The 18,114-nt window shown below is 42.2% G+C and overlaps 1 protein-coding gene across 4 annotated transcripts in view; it reads right to left on the reverse strand.

Annotated features, from left to right (window-relative positions):
- Positions 1 to 18,114, reverse strand: part of INPP5A (inositol polyphosphate-5-phosphatase A) — a 178,913-nt gene that overhangs the window by 9,194 nt on the left and 151,605 nt on the right. For all 4 annotated transcript variants that reach the window (XM_086899511.1, XM_086899508.1, XM_086899509.1 and 1 more), the window contains exon 12: positions 9,541 to 9,614. In XM_086899511.1, the coding sequence (XP_086755637.1) occupies positions 9,541 to 9,614 (74 nt within the window). The remainder of the gene's footprint in view (positions 1 to 9,540; positions 9,615 to 18,114) is intronic.

The following is an 18,114-nucleotide window of genomic DNA, read 5'->3' on the forward strand; positions in this document are numbered from 1 at the left end:
TATATTCTATGAAATGGTATTTATCAATTTGCTTTATTTATCTTAATGTTTTCGCAGGGTGAAAACTTCTGCCAATTTTTCAAGGTCCTTAGCACTGATCACCCAGTCAAAAAGTTACTGTAGTTTACAAGTATCTTTGACAAATCAAATTTCTAATGGTTGGGACAGAGATGAAAATAAATGCTGCACAATTATCCAGACAAAATGACCTGTAGGTAATAATTTAATATAATAAAGCGAGGCAAGCTCTTCTTTTTATAAGAAAGAATCCTTTGAAGGAAGCAAGAAGCATGGAGTGTTCTGTCTCACTGCACTCCAGTGAATAAAGCTCCCTCCCTCCATCCTCGCTGGCGTGTGGAAGTCCTAATCTCAGTGAAATGCTGACACTAACCTAACAAAAAATCCTAACACGATCCATGCCCCCAAAATTGGAAAAACTATTTGCTCTCCTCCTTCATGCACTAGAGGGGTCACAGACACTTTGGAATAAGCAAAATTCTTTTGCAGATGGGCTTAAATAATGGTTATAACTAAATATGACTCAAAATTCCCATGAGGGATTTTTTTTTTTTTTTTTTGTGACTTTTTGGGTTGTAGGGATATTTTAGTTTATTATATACCACTGATCTTAAATGTATTTTAGCAAAAAAAAAGCTCTATTAGAGGTTTCTGGAATATAACTGTCACTGAGTAAGTTTTTGTGAAACATGCTGCTGAATGTGTATTATTCCAGAACAAAACTTTTCAAATACCATACACCCCAGAGGCTGTCTCCATCATCCTGTTCCATAGCTAAGTGAACAGTGGCATGAAAACAGCATGACTGCTTCCAGAACCATCTGCATGTGAACTCTGAAGCTTTTGCTTGTTTGGAGTGTTTTTAAGGGTCTTGTCCCCAAGGATACTCTGGTGTCTTACATAATGTTACTTCTTTTGGATGTCTTCCCACCAGCTGGGAAGATTTAAACCCCGTCAGGAGCAGCAATGGAAGGAGGAGCCTGCAGATGTGTGGGCATTTCAGGAAGGATGGTGATTCTGTCGATGCTGCAGAATCAAAGACTCAGAGCCTCAGGAGGGGCTGCCAGGGCAGCACTTGTCCCACTCGGCCCCGAGCCCGTGGCCAGGAGGCAGCACCTGGGGGCTCCCAGCCCGGTCAGGGGAGCTCCTGCGGGAGAAGAGCGCGGAGAGAAAGGCTCAGTGCTCCTCCTGCCTCCTCCACAGGCACTGCCCCGAGAGCAGGAGCCCTGAGGGGACGCAGGGAATACCTCCCCTTGCTTCAGTGGGGACCCAGACACCGGGGTGCTGACAGCGCTTCTGCCTGACCGCTGGCGTCTCGCTCTTTCCAAGCTGCCTTCGTGACTCCGCTTCTCCTTTCCTTCTACCCCACTTCTTGACTGCTTCCTTGCCATCAGGCATAAATAGTCTCTTAAAAATTACTGTAAATTTAAGCTTGTGTGCATGCCAAAAGCAAAACCATTCTTGTAATATCTTCTGAAAGGCATTAGGAATAAGACTATGATCAAGGGCATTAAATTAGATTTGTTTTGCTGACATCTCCAGCCTCTTTTAACACATTCACTCCAGGCAAGTAAGGAACTCCCAGTCCTTAATTCAAAACCTACTTAGTAGTTCTAGTAAACAGATTTTCTGATTTGTGAATTGTAGAAATAATTACAGATTTGATAAAAACAACTGCAGGTCTGGTAAAAAGAAATTCAAGGACTCTATACCAAATAATCAGAAGTTTAAAATTCCATTATCAATCTACTGATGGGGAAGTACTGTGCCATCCTTCTGTGCTTCCATCATTACTTTTGACTATCAGGACAATGACTGTGGCAGAGAAAAAGGGAAAACCAGCTCTCCCTGTCCCATAATTAGACAGGAAAGAACGTGTTATTTTAGCATTCTGCCTCACAATTCTACCTTGTGTAATGCATAGAAAACAGCGATCTTGAGAATGAAAAGGGAGTGCTCATGTAAAAATGATGACATAACAGATAAAGGCCTCTAGTACCACTGAAACATAAATGATAAATAGATATAATGCTTACATATACAGGTGCTAGAGGTAAGGTAAGGCTGTACACACTTCTGTAGTATTTTGTACAGTTACACACTTTTTTGCACACTATTACATCTATTTAAAAATACAATGGGGAAATGGGGAGTTCCCTGTGGAACAAATTTTATGCCCTATTTAAAACAGTGACAAAATTGGAATTTAGGACCTTAACCACTCATGTTAGCAGGATAATTAATAGCAAAAAGAAACTGTTATTCTCTGTGTATGCCAGCCAGCAGAATTATACAAAATACACTTTGCATGCCTAGACAGGCAGTTCTGGAGCATCCATGTGAAAAACTTGCACAATTGATCTACCTCCAGTTGTTTAGGATTCACTCTTTCTCAAGATGCAGCTTCTACCTGCTTTTCCACCCTATTTCACAAACTTTTGTTTCAGTTACACTTATTTAATCAGGATTACTGTCAGGTGGGTCTTCTGAATGAAATTTCCAGCAGCATCATTCATACAATGTTCAATATTGTTGAAATTTACCCAAACATTTTGATGAATTGCTAACCTACTCTGTTAATAAGGAGCAGGCTGTCCAATGAACTGCTGTTGTCAATAAGGATGAGAACTACTTGGCAACTGTTTGGGGAAAATAAACCATTAAGAGGGCCAGTAATATCAGAGCACTACTACTGTTGACAGGTATTGTCAGAGATGATTAGACACCTTTACAAAAATGCATACTGCAGGGTGAAAAGTCATCCAACATCGTAAAGCATCCTGTCAGCAGTGCCTTAACTCAAAACACAAGCCAACAACGCTGTATTATATAAATGTCTCCTTAACTGGCATTCCCAGTTAGGAAACATGCTCCTAACAAACTCTTCTCTTGCGTAGTGTGGATAAAATCTGTTAGTGAGATGTGTGAAATGTACTTTTGAACAGGGAAGGGGAGGAGGGCTGTTACCTGTAGCTGCCACAGGCACCCAGCGTGGGACGTGTCCCGTCCCTCTGGGGACCCTGCCTTCCACACACGGCACTGCAGGGCTGCTGCACGAGCTGTGCCAGCACCCACTGGGCAGCCCTGGGCAAAACTCAGCTCTTGCATCTGCTTCAGTCCACTAAAGGTCGTTCTGAACAACTCTGCAGCCTGCATCTAGCTTCAAATGCAGATCATTTAGCAAACTTTATCATGTTTCAGGAAGTGGAAATGCCTCCTGTTCAAAAACTCCTTGTGCTCGCTCATCTGTCAACTGTCCCCACATTTTATATCACTGATTTTTTTATAATAAAAAATATTTGGGATGGGATAGAACTATAAAGCATTAATGAAAACCAAGCTTTTTATGGCAAGAGTTGAGAGACTTTTGATTTAGTTCGTTTTTGAACTTAGGTATGAGTACTCACATTTACTAAATATTTTCTCACTTTTAGGTCTTTCTATTTACATATGACATTGACAGAGAACTTCAAAGGGAGGAAAACCCCAGCCACTCTTCATCAGAAAATTATTTACTATTTTCATATTTTCTGAGAAAATGTTGGATCAATTTACCTTCAGCTCTGGCATGCTCTCAGATTGTCTAAGATACTTTTACCTTAAGAAAGGATGGTGAATGTGTACTGCCAATAAAACCTTTGGGTGCTCTGAAAGTTTTAAGGCCAAAGATATAAATAAAAATATTTGGATATTTTTAATTTACAGTCAGCATTAGTGTAAGCTGGTACATAAGTGTGATTTCAACAAAATGCCATTCAACCAATCAAAGGATGACATCTCATTTTTGTCAGCTACCAGAGTGTTAGTTTCTTTCTCAAAACTGAATTAACATTTTTTATTTCCTTGAACCTGAAAGAAAGAGTTGGATTCCATAGATCTCTTCCTAACAAATGACCCCATCTAATTTATCTTCATGTGTTCATCTTAGGCAGCAGATCGAAGCTAAGCAGTTGGACACATTGCTGTCTGAATGAGGTTATCTGCTTCCTAGGTACCAAAACTCTCACAAGCCTTGGTGATGCTCTGTGAGCCAACTGGCCACGATACGTGTCTCACTTCAGCCAAATCAGGAGGGCAAACAGAGCCCTGCAAACACAGTAGTTACAGAGCAAAGTGTTAAACAGCTGCTACTTGCACAGGCTACACTAACACCATGGTGATAGTACCAACAATTGGAGTCAAAGGTGACAATGGGACGGGGGGGGTCACCCGGGCAAACCAGCAGCAAAGGGCAGGATGGGTAAACAGGACTGGAGCCCTGAGTCTGGGCACAACACAAAACAGGAGGGGAAACAACATGGAATTTTTATCAGAATCCTTTTTTTATGGATTTATGCTGGGCATATTGCTTTTTGGCTTAACACTCTTCTTTGGAAAATACTGGTCTGCAACGTGCTTCAGAGCGAGCATTCCTGTATCACCACTGTCACAGGACCTGTTTCATTTAAAATAACCACAAACCCCAGAGCCTGGTTTGTTTTTTTTTTCAGAGAGCATGATGCACCCCTTCACCTTCTGTGAAGAACATTGACCCAGGATGCTCTCCATAGTGAACATCTCCCCTCACTGCTGAAAACCACCCTGGGGCCAAACCCTGGTGATGAGCAGGACGTGCTGCTGCTCGCTGCGCTGCCAGGACCTGCCTGGGAGCAGGGGCTGACACACAGCTGATGCTACAGGCACACTGCTCTGCTCTTTGACCCCAGAGCTGTGGGGAGGCTCAGCTGGCAAAAAGGGATTATTTGGCAATACTAAAATAGATTATTAGTGCCTCAGCAAGTGAACACTGAGTGATGCACTCGATTACTTTAATAACAATAACGCTGTACCCCACAGAACGTATGCAATACTGCTACTATTACAAGTGGATAAATGGAATTATGAATAATGTTGGGCTTGTTGGGAAGGATCCAGTGCTGACTTGTTGCACAAGAACAGCCTGATGTTACTATAAATGGCTGTTATTGAGTTCGATGTCTTTTCTGGGAATATGCCTACCTGTACTTCTCAAAAATACATTACTTTGTGGCTAAAATTTACAAAGTCTCATACTGGAAAAAAATAAGGAACCTGAGGCAATAAATAGGTCAGGGTTCAAGCTCCAAACTACTGGGGTTTTCAGCAGTACATTCAGATGGGACAGCATGGCTGGCAGCAAAGAACATAAGCTCTTTAGAATATGCTTTATTTTCTGCTTGCAGCATGGTCTGTAGTCCTTAACTTACATATGGTGTAGAGTAATTCTTTGAAACTTTTTTAGTTCATTGGTTTTCCTTTCTTTTCCCCTTTGCTACAATTCTTTAAACCAAACCTTGTGTAATGCTCTCCAGTTCCTCACAAAATAAAGAAACACCCAAGTTCAATTTGAAAATTGAGAATTGCACTAGTTTAATGTGAATAGAAACATGGAGGCAAGATCTGTCTGAAAAAAACATTGTAATTATTAAATTCTATTTATTTTGGAGGAAATGACAGCTGTCTCTCTGCTCCCAGCTGGGAAGTTTCTGCTCTTCAGCCTTAGATGTTGGGAAGCACCCAGACAACTGCGTCATGTCAGGTGGGAATTTGTTCCTTGGGGACTGAGAGATCCATGGGTGATTTCAGATACCTCACTAGTACCTGGAAGGTGTTTTACACTGCATGAGGGAGTCTGAAGTATTTCTGTTCAGTGGAAAACACTTCTTAATTGACCAAAAAAACATATTCATGTTATGAAAATAACTGATAATGCAAGCATAAAAATAACCTAGGGCTTTTTAATCTGAGTGCCTAACTCCCCCCCTTCTGTGAGACAACAGGACCCATTACAGCAGCATTACTGAGGAGGTGTTCTAGGAAATGAGATTCCCACCTGCTTCAGGAGTGCTGCCCTGCCCCGTCAGCAGGCAGTCTGCATGGTCTGAGAACACGCAGAGAGCCAGTGAGGACACTGGAAAAGAAGGGCAGCCTGTTGACACCTAAACCATCATCTTGTCCTTTCATTTCACACCCCAGGGTGAGCTTGGGGCTCTGCAGTGGCACCCAGAGGTTCTGCTCTGAACGGTCTCTGCAGAAGGGAGAGAACAAGGGAGCGCTCTGAGCTTTGCTTCAAGCAGGGCAGGCTGGCTCAGTGCAAATCAGAGCAGAAAAATACATGTGTCATGCAACCTTCTAGAACAGAGAAGGGTCATGGGACAAAATACAAGCTAGGGAAAAATATTTTATGGACTAAATAAGATTTTTGCAGAACAGTGAACCAGTGCTAGAGAGAATTCCAAAGGAGGAACACACTGCTGAGAGTAAATGAGGTTCAACCTGTCTCCTGCTCGGAGGCATCAAAAGCCAAGACACTGACAGTGCAGAGGGTCTGCTTGAGACAAATATCACACAGAGGGTATCTAAGACACAAACATATGTCCAACCAGTAAATTACATGACAGCCTAATTCAACAACAAACAAGAATAGGTCACTTTAAGAGAATGATTAATACACGAGATTGCTGTGCATGCAGGCTTATCTGAGAGCAAACCTTGTATGTGGGTGTGAACTCTTGCTAAAGTCAGCTCCTATCTTTGCTGTACAACAGCTGCAGGAATAATTATAATAATTAATGGAGAGCAGTGATAAAGGTAACAATTGCCCACCTGTATATTGACAGACCATGATGCCTTTACTTCTTTTTTTCACACCTCCTGCCTTTTGCAGTGATTGCTGACTGCCATGAAGCCCTTTGCAGCCTCACACTGGGCTGTTTGCTCACAGCCAGACTGGTCAGGCTGTGAAGTGACAGAGCTTACAGAGTTTAAAATTCTAAATTGCATTTAGTCTCCAGTGGCTTGGGTTGCTATGGGCTACACTAGATCACAGAGGGTAACAGGATGAAAACATGAATATTCACTATATAAATAGAAGACCTCAAAATACAGGAATACAGAAGTGAGTGAACAATGTCTGTTAATAATTTCTTTGTTGGAAAGATTTTTTACAGGTTGCCTAACACAGCAGACCTGCCACATATAGCCTGTGGTTTCTTTTTGAACTGTGGCTTCCTTCCCAGGCTGCCCTGACCTTTGGCACATCTGAGCAGGACAGAGGAAGGGTTTGTGAGGGACGGGTGGGCTCTGGAGGGCCAGAGGGATGCCTGGCCCATCCTGCCACTGCCCTGGTCTCCAAGGACCCTGGACAGAAGGTGGGTGGGAGGCCCTGTGGACAGAGCAGCAGCAGATCTGGGTGCAGAGCAGGTGGGATAAGCCTCGTTTCTCTGGAAATTCATTGACTGCATCCCTGGCATGCTCCCCTGGGCACGGGCATACAGGGTGGTGAGCTGGCATGGCTCAGGAACATACACTAACGAATCAAAAGGAACTCAGAGTTGAAGAGGAGTTCAGAAAATGCTTTAGGGCTGCTGAACAGAGAGGAGATAACTGACAGGCCTGCAGATGCTGTCAGTGCTATAAAATCACAGAATGAAGGAATGGTTTGGGGAGGAGAAGCCCTTGAGCTCAGTCAAGGCTTTGTTCTAGATGGTTCTAAGGGGTGATTCTCCCTCTGCACCACAGCACGATGGTTACCCATGGCAGGAGGAAGGATACACTGCAGACCAAGAAGGTATTTGGTCTTAAATGACAGTATTGCACTGGGGAAGAACAACAGATTAGTTTTGAGTTCCCTAAGTATGCCTGCACAGAAGCTATTTTCAGATGTGGCTATAGAAGAGCTCAGAAGTGGCTCTCCAATCCTTCCCACATCCAAAGTTAACTAAAAGTCCTTAAGCTAATGTGCAATGAGACAGAGTCTGTCAAGACCCTGTGGAAACTCCTTTGCATATGTAGGAACATTAATTCACTGTGCTGCCTTAATACCATTCCATTTACAAATACAAATTCTATTTGTAACCATAAATCTCATAGAAGTATTATGCAAGCAAATATTCCTATCTATGAAAAACATGTATGATTAAAAATAGTAATGTATTTCTCTTAAAAAATACAATACTGAGCCTGTGGCCATGTAAGTGCCACAGGATGGGCAATAGGATGTCCTTGCCTCATGACACAGATAACAAGGAGGGATAGGTGAAAAAAGCATCCTAATGTAATGCCAGTTTGCTCTTTATATATACATGCCATCTTTCAGTACATTTTTTTTTTTTTTTACCATTTCTCACTGTTACTTTTATCTAGTTGTCAAGAAGGAAACAGAGTGAGTAGAACTAAAACACACAGAGGCTACTCCCACCTAATTTCTGATCTCTGCTCGAGAGGAGCATGACACTGAAAAGTTCTTACAGAGTGATCTGAAGAAGCTGAAAACTATTCATGGAACAATGTATTTTTGGCAAGCCTTGCTCTGGCTAAAAGCACTAACGGAGAAATGAAGTAGAAGAGCATGTATGGTATAAAAATTGTTATCACTTCCCCTCACCTTCATCTACCCTGACCAGATACATGGGATGTAGACACCCTGCTGGTCTACTGTTACCATAATCAATAAGGAGAATTTAGAGTGGTGGTAACTCTGTGCATACTTCCAGTGTCCCGGGGGATCAATACAAATCAGCATCGCAGCTGGCTGGTGAGAAGTAATGAGATTATGATCACAAAAGGCAAGCTTCCCAAATTTTTTCCTAGTGTATGACAAAATATCATACTTCTCTATCTGTTCATGAAGCATAAAATAGTATTTAAACATATTATATCTATTAATAAAAAAAGTATATAAAAAGCATAGTTTTATCTGCCTTTTTTCTACTATTTTTTGAGTATTATTTTCTTTGTGAATGGAGTATTTCTTTCCCTTGAAAGCAACTGAGATTTGACTTCCTCACTCTTGGAAAGTGTGTAAATGCACTTGTAAAATGTAATTGTATAAAATGGCACCAAATCTTCCACAGATTTCTCCTGAATAGGACTGCCATTTGCAAAAAGCTTGGTTTTGCATGATAACAATACTTGTCCATTCATGGCTAAAACACCTCAGGGATACTGCTGACTAAAATCATGCATGTGTATTAAGCCAGCCAACTTATTCTATCAGTCTTAAGCATTTATGTGATGTTTACTGAAACGGAAAAAGCAGAATCTAAGTTCCTGCCCTCTTTCCTGATACCCCTCTTGGATTTCCCTGAGTGATGGCAGTAGGCTCCACACCCCCAGCTGACTGCACTCCTGCTGACTGCTTGCAGTCATCAAACAGCTTGAGCCAAAGACTGTCTTTATGGTTGCAATAATGTCATTTAACAGGTGGTCTGGGCCCAGTGCTTAAAAGTCCTTCCACATCTCTGAGCACACAATCCTGCTGGGTCTGTTTTAAGAGCAGCTATAAAAGACAGCATCAGCGGAGCCCGAATGATGAGCTACGGAGCACTACTGGCATGTGGTTTATTAGTGATGGAGGGGATGTGGGGAGAATAAACAACCATGAAAGGAAGAGAGATCATTATAATTTCTGCAATAAATATGGGAATGTTCACATTCTACCAACATTGCAAGCAACAATTATGTTGTAGCTAGTTAAATAAATGGATTATATATGATTCTTACCTGGGAGGAAATGAGATGTCCAGTTCATACAATCTGTCTTTAAAGACTGACAGCTCTCTGTCAAATTCTAAAAGCTATAAAAGATAGAAATAAATGCATTCACTTTTTAATGTGGAACTTCAGCAATTTAAAGACACTACATTAAATAAAAGGAAAGAGACTATGATCACACAGAGCTTGAGGTACAGCCTTCATAGAATTCTTTTTATAATACAGTGCAAACCCATCTGGACTATTTTGGTACATGAACAGTGCTTTGAGAAAAGTGTTGAAAACATTCATTGTCCTCAGTGAAAGTCGTAACACTGGCTCTTCACAGCACTGACCTGTAAGTGCACTTATACCACAAGAAAGCTACATTTCTTGAAACTTCATTATCAATCTTTTCAGAGATAAACCAGACTAACATTAAGAAAGAACAGCAAACTGATATGCTAACCAGCCCACGAGAATGTCACTGAAATGCATCACATTACTCTGCATTGTCTTTAGTGCAGATAAGCAGGTACAACAATCACAAGGATGGGCACATCACTCTTCCCAAGCACAGCCTGGAGTTCCTGGACATCTATTGTGGATGGTGCAAGGCAGACAGCAGGCACAGGGATATGTGCCAGCAGGTAAAGGGTGTTCCCGGGCAGGAGCAGAAAACACCAGAAGCAGGTCTTTAACAGAGATGTTCATAAGTCTAGATTTAATGTATAAATACTGGTCCCAGTCACATTTGTTTTCCCCTGGACCTTTACAGTGAGAATATCCACAGTCTTTGTTCATAAACACAAACCCACTCACAACAACTGAATCATATTTGTCCCATTAAACCCGTAACTGTTCTGATGGACACAAATGGTCTTGCTCCAGAACGCTGCTGGGGTGCAGCCCTGTGTCCCAGGGAGCTGCAAGGTAAAGACAAAAGCTCATCACCCCCATGGTGCTGGCCCTGGCTCTGTCCAGCATCCCGGCACTGTCCCGCACCAGGGCGGTGTTTGCCCACTGTCCATTAATCATGTCCCATCTCACAGCTGTGCTGATACCATTGTATGAATGGCAGAGGTTCCCAAAGAAATTAGATCGTGTCCCCCTTTCCCCTCTGTCACCTCATAAATCATTCCTGAAATGTGCAATTAGCAGCTACTTGTACACATTAATTATCTGTGTGAAAAGCAGCTACCTGAACCACCTGCACTGCTGATTAGCTCCCTCTCCACGGCTCACCCAGCTCTCCCCAGCCTCTCCTGCCATGCTGCCATATGTAGGGACCTTCACATGGAGATGCCAGGTGATGGGCAGCTTTCCCTGCTTTAGCTCATTCCACACCAAATTCTGTGACAGTATGCTGGAAAAGGTTCTGCGATACCAATAACTGTGAAAATCTGTGCTTGTTTTATGAACTGATTCAAAGCCTGAGAATTCAGTGTTTGGATAAGTAGTTTGAAATATCTGTGTAGAAATTTACAGTATGTATCTAATAATATACTCAATCCTAAAAGTGTTGGGCTGGTCCAGCAGTCACTGGTCTAACTGAAGCGATCTCAACATACTTTAATAAATGGATTTTTCCATCACCATGAATGCTTCCAGACTGTGATTCTGTATTTCAGAAAGCAGAACAGATTGGTAGCCACAATACATACACACTGGCAATGAAAACAAATGTTACCATCCCTTTCCTGCTCCAAATGCCTCCACCTTAAAGGTATCAACCACCCTAAGTGAATCTGGGATAGGAAAACAAGCTGCCATCCCCAGTTAAAGCTATTAATCGAAATGTACGTCTATACATGTTTCCTACTGTTCCAAGTAAACAGCTCAGCCTAGGGAAGGGGAGGCTGAGAAAGGCTGTTTCTGAAGTGTTAAACTGAGAGGACTGAATGAAAGAACAATGCTCCACAGAACACAATGGTATAAATTACTCATGGGCATCCCAGGGGTTGGCGAAGTTCAATAGATGCATTGTCCTCTCACACCAATTCACATTTTCAAAATTTTATACATTCAAATTGTTCTTGCTATAATGATATTTGCAAACTCAGTGAGGGTTGGGGTTTAGAGGACTAAGCATTTGGAGGTGCATTATTATCCACAGAAGTTTCTGCTGTGTTTGTTTGCTGCAGTTGTGTAGGCAGTGTCTGTGCTATGCAGATGAGCTGCTGACACTGGTGACAGATAACAGAAACAAGGCAGCATTGTGTACTGTGCTCTCAGTTTCCCGAGTTTCCTCAGGTAAAGGGACAGCTTCAACCTGAATCCAAAGCCCAACTAGGTGCCTACAAGGATTTAGAAATGCTCATGGTGGAGAATTCATCCTGCCATGTAAAACGGCCGAATATTTTTATTGGATTATTTGCAAAAGCTTTTAATTCCTGTTAGTTAGTAAATAATTATTTTACGAATTATTTTTTCCTAGTTATTGAGTGTGTTACAGTACCCGTAACCTTCTGTCCAAAGACATCCACTAGGTGTGCACAGACACCTGCTCGCTCTTGGGAGGGCAAGGACAGGTTATCTGTGTGCCCAGGGCTGAGCAGTGGGAACCCCCCAGAACCTCTCTGGCTTTACCCAGCAGCACTGCAGGCAGAGAGGAACGGAAGAGATGATGAAAGCCTGAACTGTGCATTTTGGGAAAATTGCAGCTATTCTTTTCAGTAGCAGAGCATGTTTTAACTATTATTTTTTGGTGTGAAAAGCACCTGTATTATCATTTAAGCCTGTACTTTCAAAATGCAAGATTTTTGATGCAAATGCAAGGTGTTCACCAGGTCTTGTTACAAACAACTACAAATGTCATTTGCCATGAAAGCAACTAGTAAGAGAAGGCACAGGGCCTGACACGGGCATCAGTCAATTTTATCTACTTAAGACAGGTACGTGGGTGCCTGGAGCAACTCAGCATGACAGAAAATGAATGAAAATTAACAAAATGATACTTGAGCAGTCAGAACTTCACAGGGTGATGTCTTTACTTTTAAAGCATCTAACATGGTCTTTAAAATAGCCCACCTACAGCACACTCCTTTCATGGCAATTTCACCACAAACTGCTCACTCATTTCCATACTGTACACCAATCAGCACCATGAATAATGTCATTGCTGAACAGGAAACATGAGTATGTCTGTCACTCTAAATGCCTTAAGAATTATAAAAAAGCTCAAACGCTAAAAATCAATATATTGTTCTATTTAATTTACTCATAATAAGATCATCCTTAAGAACCAAACCTTTAAGGTGTTACATGACACGCTGTGGTAATTTGAGCAATTACACAGAGATTTTGAAATGCTGTGACTGGCAGATCATTCCAGAATTATGTCATAGGCAGTTTTCAGAAGACTGTTTTTCTTCTCCAAACTGGGTTTCACCAATGTATTTATACCTAAATAAGAGTGAAGATGATGCAGGGTCTATGTTTTATCTGATCCAACACCATGTTGATGATATTACATCAAGATGTTTGCTCTACAACGTCCAGTGACCAGCCCAACACCTGAATGAAAATCCATCCATCCGTCCGTCCGTCCATCCATCCATCCATCATCCATCCATCCATCCATCCATCCATCCATCCATCCATCCATCCATCCATCCATCCATCCATTGTATCAATAGTTAGCTACTACCTGTGAACCACTGTGACCCCACACTGCAGGGAATGCAACCAGGCAGTATGTGCAGGAATGACTGCATTTGCAGTGAAGGGTATTTCCTATTTAATTAGAGGAGAATTAAAAGCATTCAGAACTGATGGCTGTGTCAGCTGCAGTGCCCATCACCTCCAAAGGGAATTATCAGAACTGCTGGTTTTCTAGGGTGCTGTGTATCCTGTAAAAACTGCTGAAGGGAGTCTCAGTTTTTGCTCCCTTTCTCTTGGCAGCACTGCAACGTACATTTATGTGCCAGGGTGGAGGAGAAAGCAATATACAAAATTCCAGATTTCTACATTATGCAGCTTGACAGTAATCAAAGGGTTTTAAGAGTTTAGGCAGTTGCAGAAACCAAGGTTCTGCTTGCTTCAATTTAAAGCAATGAGGCACTGGTACAAGGTCAGCATCTCTTGGGTACACTGCAATGGGCCACCTTGGCTAAAATCATACACGTATGAACCCCTTCAAACAGGGCAACTTAATTCAGTCACTGGAGTAGAACAACGGCAATTACTCATCAAGACCTACAGACCAAAGTCAGAGCACTGGTACATCAGGAGGTGATATTAGCAGCATTTATCAAATCCATCTGCAGGGCCCACAAGAGAATTCACAGCTGTGAAAGGGAAATGAAGTTTCAGACCAAAAAGAGGAGATGAGCATAAAGAAGTGACCTCAGAGAATTAAAACATGTGGACCCTAGTCACCATAACCTCCTTTGTCAGTCTTGTGGAGAACACTTTCTTTTCAAGATACTTTGGAAAGACAGTAATTTTATCTGTCTTTCCAGTCACAGCAGATTACTTAGAAACTGATTCAGCAGTCTACTGACTTCAGGAAAAGGCCAGTGGAAATGCTGATCCTTCCCACTTATCCATGAAAATGGTGTACACAACTCTACCTGATTTTAAACCTACCTCTTTCTCTAACAAAAAATATGTAAAATGATCTCTTACTATATACTTTGAATCTTAATCTTCTTTCTTTCATTACCAGTGTTTAACATCACATTTCACAGAAAAAAAACCCCAAATCATTGAATATAAATGTACCACTTATGCTGTATTTGTATAATATTGTACTTCTGCACATATATCCTATATATCCTGAATGGCTGTGCTGTCAAATCACGAACACCCACATAAATGTGGATCTATGGCACACAGAAGAGCAATGGCACCAAAGACATTGTTCTCAGCATTAGGGGGGAGAGGCACAGCAATGCACAGCTAGCAGCACTGAGGGCTGACCCCACTGCTATGTATAAACTGTTTTTTTTACATTATTACAAATTACAGTCAAACATGCTGCTAACAGTTTCAAGGGCTCAGCCTCTCCTCTGTTCTGCAACATGCAGCAGAGAATCCAGATCTTATCCTGTGAGACTTTTGTTACTTGAAAAAAACATCAGAAATCAAAACCTGTTGTACTTAGGAGATAACTTCTCAGTGTGAAGACTGAGTATATGTAAAGGATAAACTAGTTAAGAAGCCAAAAGCAGGGACACAGATCAAGCCCGGGCTCCCACTCGTGCAGCAGCACTGAACTTTCTGCTGACCACAGAAGCTTCTTCCATACCCCAAGGGCTCCCTGTCCAAAGGCTGCCCTGCAGCAGTGAACTGTGAACATCCCATCCCTCAGCTGCCCAGCAGAGCCTGGAGCACCCGAGAGGAGCCCCAGAGCACAGCCCCATGCCCTGTGCTGCAGCCCAGCTCCTCCAGTGGCAGGATCTGCTCTCTGGTACACCAGCCTGGCATGGGGGCAGCGTGGCCCACAGGTGACTACCAGCAGATCACAGCTCAACACCTGCCTGCCATTTTCTGATGGGAAAAATGCATTTTCTTGCTCACTCTCCTGGGATTCCAGTGCTTACCTCGAATTAAAAGAAAATTGACTCTGGAAAAACGCATTCAGGCAAATTGCCATTTTCACAACTTCGCTGGGACAGACACTAAATATTATTGTACTAATTCATACACCGTGCACAACAGATTGTGACAAAGCTCCTTCAAACTGTCAAGAATGACTTGAGTGTATGCTGTCTTTAAAACCAGAAGATTTTAATTAGGAATACCCTGCTTGCAAATATGACACACTCAATGAATTATTTCATTAAACTTTATATATCTGTTACTATGAAACATTGGTTTGTCCACTTGGGAGTCCAAATCACCATGCACTATCCTGTTACACAGTTACTTGTGAGCTGCAATTTGGCAAAAGCATGAAATACGGAGAGTACAGTTTTAGTATTACTTGTAGAGTACTTAAAAATGGAATTTTCTTGAGGAACAACTATGAAATGTTTCTTACTTGGGCAAAACTCCCACTGTGGGTTGAAGATTCCCCCAGGTTTGGCTGGCATGAATATCTTGGGGAACAGGCAGGAGCACAGAGGTATATGATATATATAATATATCATATATTATATCTCATATATCATATCTCATATATCATATATTATATCTCATATTTCATATCTCATATCTCATATCTCATATATCATATGCTGGGTGCGTGGGGAGCTCCAGTCATTCACCCTGCCATCCTCACAGAGAGTCAGGCACCTCTCAAGGTCACTGGGAATTTCAGACACCGAACACTGAGGTGCTGCTCTTCCAGCAGGGACTCAAACGGGTGCCCTCCTTGTGTGGGGCTGCGTGGTGCCAGCGGGTGCTGGGGCAGCCAGGCAGGGCACAGCTCCTGCCCAGCTGTGCTCTGCAGCTGCCACAGCTGGCAGCGAGGGCTGCTGGAGCCTGGGCTTCCCCCACCTGTGTCACAAAAGTACAGACCTCAGACCAGGGACCAGAACTCACCTCTCCATTCTTGCAACTGGGTACCCCACTCTCACCTCTAGCTGTGCCTTTTGTATGAAACCGTCCTCAAGTATAACTTTTCAAGTTAAATGTAGTATTTGCTTTTCTCTGTGCAATCCTGTGTGCAGGCATTCATCTGGGAAGTTACCAGGGGCACCTGGAGAACGCCAGAGGATTGAGCTACTGCAGAGAGACGGTGAAAAAACAACTAAGCACCTTTCCATTTTTATTTGTCTTGCCACAGATTTCAGGCAAGATGTGGAAGCTTTGGTATGGCGCTTGTGTGCACAAATATTAACTGCAAGGGATGTTGGTGAGATCCATAAACCTGTGGACTGGAATGCAGGTGCAAACATTGCCTCCCTGGATATTCTCTTCCATGTCACACGGGTTAAAAAGAGCCAAAACACATTAGCAGATCGCACTACAGGCTGGATTACAGAGTGCAAATACAGATGCTGGACCTACTCTTTGGGCTAGAATTAATCAAAAACCAATGCCTGAAAATATAAATATATCACAGTACACCTGAATTATCTTTAGGCCATACAGCAGCTCTATAGAATAGGATGGGGGAAAGGTAATGAAATAATATTTGTAACTTTGTGCTGTGGACAAATTTTACACCTGAATAATTCATCTATTTGAAGCTTGCAATAAACAGCTAACCCAACACATCTGGATTGACTTGTTTGTGAAATCTGGTCTTACATTTATGTTTTCCTAGTGAGAACAATTTATTGGCACTATTTCCTGTCTCTGTAATTTCTCATTTCGCAGTTTATCCGGTGGCATATCAACTAATCATCAATTTAAGCAAATGCAATTCTAAACACAGGAATGCTGCTTCTGAATAAAGAAACAGAGCATGAAGCCATTTTCCTATTAACACTTTATGAAAATCAGGCATCTCAGATGACTGTCTTGAATAAAAAAAGCAGTTTCAGGGTAGGCAGGATTTCCTTATGACCAGTCTGAGGTAGCAATGGTCCTAAGCAATCAATTTCCTTTCTCTACCCTAATTTGCCCTTATACATCATATTCAAGATTTTATCTGGACAGGGGCTGGTTGGCTCAGTGGATAAACCTCTGCCTTTTCACCTCTGGGATCATGGTTCAAGTCATACCCTGATGAAATGCACTTGATCGTCCTAATCTAGTTCCTAGTGGACAGTATTCCCATTATCTTTAAAAGGGTCAGAGCCAAGGCCATTGGGAAGAGTGCATTGTGCTGTATCTTGGCTGTTGATTAATACATTTTCAGTGACACCAGATCCTTAATCTTCATAAGTATACATATTCTCACAAAAATCTTAATAGAGGTCCCTTGCAGACTATATCTTCTGCTCAATTTGTGTATCATTTCAGGATTTCAGGATTTCCTGGAGATACACCCACACCCCCCACAATAAATTGCTTAAAATGTACAAGTGTGTTTGCCTGAACTGTTTGCAGTAACACCTCAAAGTTAACTAGCATGATCATAACTCTAAATAATCACTACTTCTCAGAAGGAAAACAAGACCTTTAACTCAATCTGTTCTTACAGCACATTATAATTTTCTTCCCATACCATATCAGTTGAGGCTGAACACACATAAAATAAAGGGAATTTATTCTGTGAAGGGAAACTGAGTCAGAACGTACTCTCCATAGGAGAGTTTGTCCTCTGCACCAAGAGAGCTGCTGCACAATTAAAGAAATAGAACCACTTCCATTCCATGAACATCCAGGCTGGGAATCACTGGGCTTTTCAGCATAAGATTTTGGATCTGGTTTGGAATGAATGCTGGTACACCACCAGTGCCCTCTGAACCCTCTGGGGATCCTGGAGCTGGGTGCAGCAGTGCCCTTGGGCTAATCCTCCTGCCCCCGAGCAGCCCAGCCCAGGGATGGACAAGGGCTCAGTGTTTCCGTGGGAGATGGGCCTGGGGGGGCAGCAGGATGCAGGACCACCAGGGCAAGCACAGCTTCACTTGCTTGAAGTTCACTTGTCACCAGCTTCCACAAAGATCAATAGAAAAAAGAGATCATGATTTTAGCAGGAATATCATCAGGTTCAACTCTTAAGACAATTAATTCACTCATCACTTTTACTGCACAGCTGTGGTCAAA

This window comes from Cyanistes caeruleus, chromosome 8, assembly GCF_971803275.1.
Source record: "Cyanistes caeruleus chromosome 8, bCyaCae1.hap1.1, whole genome shotgun sequence".
In the NCBI taxonomy this organism is placed as follows: Eukaryota; Metazoa; Chordata; class Aves; order Passeriformes; family Paridae; genus Cyanistes; species Cyanistes caeruleus.